Source organism: Xenopus laevis, chromosome 1L, assembly GCF_017654675.1.
Source record: "Xenopus laevis strain J_2021 chromosome 1L, Xenopus_laevis_v10.1, whole genome shotgun sequence".
NCBI classification, from domain to species: Eukaryota; Metazoa; Chordata; class Amphibia; order Anura; family Pipidae; genus Xenopus; species Xenopus laevis.
The window spans coordinates 214585362-214591697 of NC_054371.1; the positions used below are offsets into that span (position 1 = coordinate 214585362).

Consider the following 6336-nt stretch of genomic DNA (forward strand, 5'->3'; position numbering starts at 1 on the left):
ACTATCTAACAAATACATCACAATGCTGTTAAAAGTAATAAGTAGTAATGGGCGAATTTCTCCCATTTTTCCCTCGAAATGGTGAAAAATTTGTGAAATTTAGTTTAGTAAATAACCCCCGAAAAGTTTATTTAAAGGTGAACAACCCCTTTAAGTCATATACAAGATGTTTACTGCTCCTGGATACACATAATTACATTTTTTGGTTTTTTTTGTCCCTTTTAAAGATAATTATTTGCCCGAGTGTTAGTAAACACAAAGACACGCACAGGCATATTCGACATTTCTACCTAATGTACCTATTTATGGTTACCTACAAAGAAAAATGAAAGCTAATACAAAACCTTTTTTTCCTCCTTAGCTCTTGGTCTCATACTTGCCATCCTCATCCCCATTGTGGTGGCCGTTGTTCTTGGGATCGTGGCAAGCACTATATGTTACAAGAAGAGGGAATGGTGAGTGTATGAAGGGGACATGACTTCAGTGTTAACTGATATTAACAGAAACAACAAGCTTTGTGAGTTTTTTTCAAAAATAATAAACCAAAAAGTGGTTAAAAATTTAAATAAATTTATTAGGACAAGGGATTGTCCTAATTTAAATGTTTAACCACTTTTTGGTTTATAATTTTTGAAAAAAACTCACAAACCTTGTTGTCTCTGTACTGTATATATGCACTCAGACTGGGGTGAAATTTGGGTATTTTTCTGCTCTTTATTATATTCTTTTTTGTTCATGATTGTTTTTGCATTTACTGTATTACGTTTTGGTAGAGCTAAAAAAAAATTTTTAATTGATCTTTACAGAAACCTAACATTTCATCACAGCAGCAATGATTACAGCACTTTTAACAATACCATGGTTTGGGGACTGATACCATCTTTGTGTTATTTTATTCCCTCTGCTAAAAAGGATATAAAAAATAACTTCTTAATTCAGATAAGCGGAATGAAAGCAGAAGGCAAGGATACTCTAAACTCAGACCGTGATACATATTTCTAGACTAAATGAACCCACTACTTCCATGTATTGCCAAACACATTAGGGGGCAGATTTATCAAGGGTTGGATTTCGAATAAAAAAAAAAAAAATTCGGAAAAACAAAAGACCAACCGAAATTTATTAAAAAATAAGTTTTTTTCACAATTGAATAACCCGCTTTAGTTCGAATTTGAATCATACGAATCGAAGTAACATCATATTCGATCAAATTCGATTCAAAGTTTTATCTAAGTCCACCAATTGACTCCAGATAGGTTCTAGGAGGTCCCCCATAGGCTAAAACAGCAATTCTGCAGGTTTTAGATGGCGACTGGTCGAAGTCAAATTTTTAAAGAGACAATACATGATAAATTTCAATATTCACATTTTTTTCAAATTTGAATCGAATTTGGATTATTCCACAAAAAAATAGCTCGAAATTCTAATTTTTTTAATTTGAATTTTCACTTCGACCCTTGATAAATTTGCCCCTAGAAGTTGGCGTTGGAATGTGGCCTGGTCCTCTATAAAGCCATGGAAGTTTTATATTAAAACCCCTGTATAATCCACAAGTCTACCCTTAAATTGATGTTTAATGATGCCATCAGCTACAATCGGTTCTTTTGATCAATCATTTGAGTGACATGACTGTTTGGAATGTAAGCATTATTAAAACATAATGTACCTAAGTTGTAAAGAATAATGATAGTAGAAGATTCTTTGGAGAACCATGCCCTGTATAAAAGTATTCAGTTCATGGCCTTATACCTTCATATGATCATGGACCTCCTCACTACTTTTTTTTTCCATTTTAGAATCAAGCAGACATTATTCTCTATGTCTTTTTTAACCATTTCTATTACTCTCTTGGAAAACCCAGCTGTTCTTCTGATAACTTTTTTTTTTTTTTGCCTGTAGGATCAAGGAAACGTTTTATCCAGATATTCCCAATCCAGAGAACAGCAAGGCATTGCAGTTCCAGAAGAATGTCAACGAGGTAGTCTTTCTAGCAAAGCTGCTTATTACTGTTCCACATGGCAGCAGGGGATTGAAAGGAGCAGTTTCTGGATACTGCAATCAGTTTTTCTTGGTGTATAGATAGTTTCATGGCAGAGAAGAGATGGGCTCTTGGCCCTTGAGATTGCAAAAATGTGTCCTTAGTTACAGCTGTAGGTCCTCTACTTCCCAAAAGCTATCCATGCATCCAACATTACTAGTTAAACAATGACTTAGGGACAGTGTTGGACTGGGATGTCAGGGGTCCACCAGAAAACCTAAGACCACTGACCCACCTTCCAAACTATTATTCCTCCTCTCCTCACTCAACCGCTTTATTCTCCTAGTCTTTTACTTACTATATTCTTCAATTATTAAGCATGTTTCCCCCATAAAGAAATAGAGAATGACCATGAAATAGGCCAAATGGTTAGAAGCAAGAGCAAATTAGGGTTCAAATTTGGTTCGACCGGGCAGAAGGATTCGTCCAAATACTGCTGTAAATGGCTGAATCCCGAACCGAATCCTGGATTCGGTGCATCCCTACAATGACTACCCATGAGCTGATTGGCCAACCCTGTTGCCCACTGACTCCCAATATGTATCCAATTGGTTATTAGATACTGCACAATATCCAACATATGGCCTTGCTGATGTAAATCATACAATATTAGACACTGTTATGTAACTAAAATAAACAATATGCAGCAATTTGGGCCTTTGCTCAATTGGTGACGTAGTATGATATTCAGTCTACGTGTGTCTAGCTACTGAAATGTACCAACTTTGTGAGAATGTAACATTTAGTAACCAATTTTCATTAAAGTTACAGTAACACCAAAAAATGTAAGTAATGGAAATTTAATGTACTGTTGTGCTGCCCTGGTAAAACGGATGTGTTTGCTTCAGAAACTCTACTATAGTTTATGTAAACAAGTTGCTGTGTAGCCATGGGGGCAGCCATTCAAAGATGAAAAAGGAGAAAAGGCTCAGGATACACAGCAGATAACACATAAACTCTGTAGTATACAATGGGATTCTTTACAGTTACCTACTGTGTATCCTGTTCTTGAATGACTGCCCCCATGGCTACACAGTAGCTTATTTATATAAACTATAGTAGTACTTATCTGTTATCTACTGTGTATCCTGTGCTTGAATGGCTGCCCCCATGGATACACAGCAGCTTGTTTCTATGAACTATAGTAGTACTTATCTGTTATCTACTGTGTATCCTGTGCTTGAATGGCTGCCCCCATGGCTACACAGCAGCTTGTTTATATAAACTACAGTAGTACTTATCTGTTATCTACTGTGTATCCTGTGCTTGAATGGCTGCCCCTATGGCTACACAGCAGCTTGTTTATATAAACTATAGTAGTAGTTATCTATTGTGTATCCTGTGCTTGAATGGCTGCCCCCATGGCTACACAGCAGCTTGTTTATATAAACTATAGTAGTACTTATCTGTTCTCTACTGTGTATCCTGTGCTTAAATGGCTGCCCCCATGGCTTCACAGCAGCTTCTTTATATAAACTATAGTAGTACTTATCTGTTATCTACTGTGTATCCTGTGCTTGAATGGCTGCCCCCATGGCTTCACAGCAGCTTGTTTATATAAACTATAGTAGTAGTTATCTATTGTGTATCCTGTGCTTGAATGGCTGCCCCCATGGCTACACAGCAGCTTGTTTATATAAACTATAGTAGTACTTTTCTGTTATCTACTGTGTATCCTGTGCTTGAATGGCTTCCTCGTGGCTACACAGCAGCTTGTTTATATGAACTATAATTGTTTTTCTGAAGTAAACACACCAGTTTTACCAATGCAGGGCACCAGTACATTATATTGTCTTACCTTTAAAACTCTACTCATTTGTTGTAACTGTTCCTTTAAGTATCCGTTTAATGTTAAATTTGGAACCTGCCTAACTATCTGCGGCCTAAATGCCAAATAATACTCTGTTTTCTTTGTCCGCTATTTAAAATATAAGCTATTGCCTATTGTTAGGGGGAGAATGCATATATGAATTTCCTTAGTGTGTGTTGCACCCAGCCATCACACGTATCATAAGGCTTGCTTATACATAGAATGTAAAGTAATTATAATATGTACATTTTCAGGCCAACAAAGGTATCAAAACATTGGAGATGAACCCCTGCACCCCCAATAACGTGGAAGTGGTGGAGACCTTTTCGACAGTCCCAAAGATTCTGGATACAGAACTGCACTCTCCAGTGACTGAGGATCCAAATGGTCAGACTCCAGAGGAGGACTTTGACACAGAAGATGAAAATCATGTTGTCGTGTCTTATTGCCCACCCTCTTCCAATGAGGAGACGGGGAACCCAGCTTTAGATGAGTCTGCAGCCTCCTCCCAAGTTGTGTACATCGATATCCAATCTATGTACCAGCCACAGGCGAATTCCGAAGAAGAACCCGACGGGAACTTTATGGATAGTGCAGGTTACAAGCCACAGATGCAGCTAGCGATTAACACTGTGAATATGGAGCAGCAGCCTCATGTAGAAGAGGCTTTTGCTGCAGGTTATAGGCCTCAGGAAAACCCAAGCACTTGGGCTGTTGCTTCAGCAGACTCCCCAACATCTTTGGGTAGTAATAGTGAAAATGCTTCCTTTGGAAGCCCTTGTTCCATTACCTCCAGACATTTCCTGATTCCTCCTGTAGATGATAAAGACAACCTAAAACCCACCCATGTCGGATGGTCCTTATCATCGCTCTTTCAGAACAAGCAAGAAGACTGAATGTGGAATCGAATGACTTTATTGTCTGTCAGGTCAGTATTGAAGGACGTGGCTCTTCTAATGATTATCAAGGAGCGATGGTCTTCTTCTAGCCTTCTGCACGGAAACGGGTTAGCTCACAAATCCGTCCCTAAAGGGCATCTGTGAATGTTAAAGGAGCGGAATGTATTTTCTCCTGTATCCTTTCCATACAGGAAACCTGTTCTTGATCTTACACTTGCCAGTAGCAATTGCAGATATGTGGAGGGGTCCTTAAATGGGTTTAAACACCATCCACGCTCAGTATCAGTCCATCAACGAGACATTAGCCCTCGTGGCTTTCTATTTTACGTTGGACATGTCTGTATTTCCTTATTTTGGATAGTCGCTTTTTTTTTTTCTGTGAAAATGTAATGGGTCTTCCTGGTTTGTGACCAGGGCATTCATGAATGTATTTGGTTCTGTTTTCTTTGTAAGAAACACTACTTTGGTTTTATTGAGCGGTTATGGCAAATGTTTGAGTGAGCCAATTCAATGGAAAATATCACCAAATAGAACAGGAGAGGGTGACTGGTGCAACTAGAGATCACAGCCTCCAAGTCAAGGTGGCTGAGAGTCAAACAACAGGAATACAAGAGGTGACCAGCGCCTCAAATGTTCTCTCGATGAACTTTTTTTAAAAAAGGTTTTAGTCTTTTTACATTTTTTTTTTTTTTGTGTGTCGCATCTGTAGACACCTTAATAAGTAAAGCCACATAAGGCCATAGAATATGTAGCATTAACATTGAATTATCATTTGATTCCTCGTACACTGGACAACCGAAATCGCTTTCCGAACCAATAAAAAAAAAATCAACTATTAAAGAAAATTTAAAAAAAAAACTAGCAATGAAAATGTAAAGCATTAGTTAAATACCCTCTTATTCTGGACTATAATTTTGAGCAACTACATGGGTCCAGTTGTTAAACTACTAATCCCAGCTTCTGGCTGATGAGAATTGTAGTGGAAAGGAGAAGGAAAAGTAGAATTTCCAGGGGTGCCAAGTTGTTGGGCACCCACAGTAAATCTAGTCTCTTGGCTCCTACCCCACGCTGAGTCTCCTCTTAGAACAGTAGACGGAACACATCTACATTGATCGTAGTGTAGTGTGTTGCCTCTTTACGTTTCTCTTCTCCTTTGAATGGAATTATCTGTCCAGGGCAGATATTTAGGGGCAGATTTATCAAGGGTCAAATTGAAAATTCGAATTATTGTGTACTATTATTGTGTACTTCGACTAGGGAATAGTCCAAATTCGATATGAATTTAAAAAGAATTTGAAAATTGGAATATCAAATTTATCATGTTCTTTTTCCTCAAAAATTCGACTTCGACCATTCGCCATCTAAATCCTGCCGAATTGCTGTTTTAGCCTATGGGGGACCTCCTAGAACCTATCTGGAGTCAATTGATGAACTTTAAAAAATCAAAGGTTTTTTTTTAAAAAAAATACTTCAAATCGTATTCGATCGAATACGATCTTACTTCGATTCGAATGATTGAATACAGATAAATCTGCCACTTAGGGGCAGATTCATTAAGGGTCGAATTTCGAAGTTAAAAATACTTCTAA

The 6336-nt window shown here is 37.8% G+C and overlaps 1 protein-coding gene across 1 annotated transcript in view; it reads left to right on the plus strand.

The window, feature by feature from the left end:
- Positions 1–5981, plus strand: part of lifr.L (LIF receptor subunit alpha L homeolog) — a 69630-nt gene extending 63649 nt beyond the window's left edge. Inside the window, exons 18-20 of the mRNA XM_018266325.2 lie at positions 362–455; positions 1900–1978; positions 4103–5981. Of these exons, the coding sequence (XP_018121814.1) occupies positions 362–455; positions 1900–1978; positions 4103–4744 (815 nt within the window). The 3' untranslated portion in view covers positions 4745–5981. The remainder of the gene's footprint in view (positions 1–361; positions 456–1899; positions 1979–4102) is intronic.
- Positions 5982–6336: the final 355 nt, after the last annotated feature.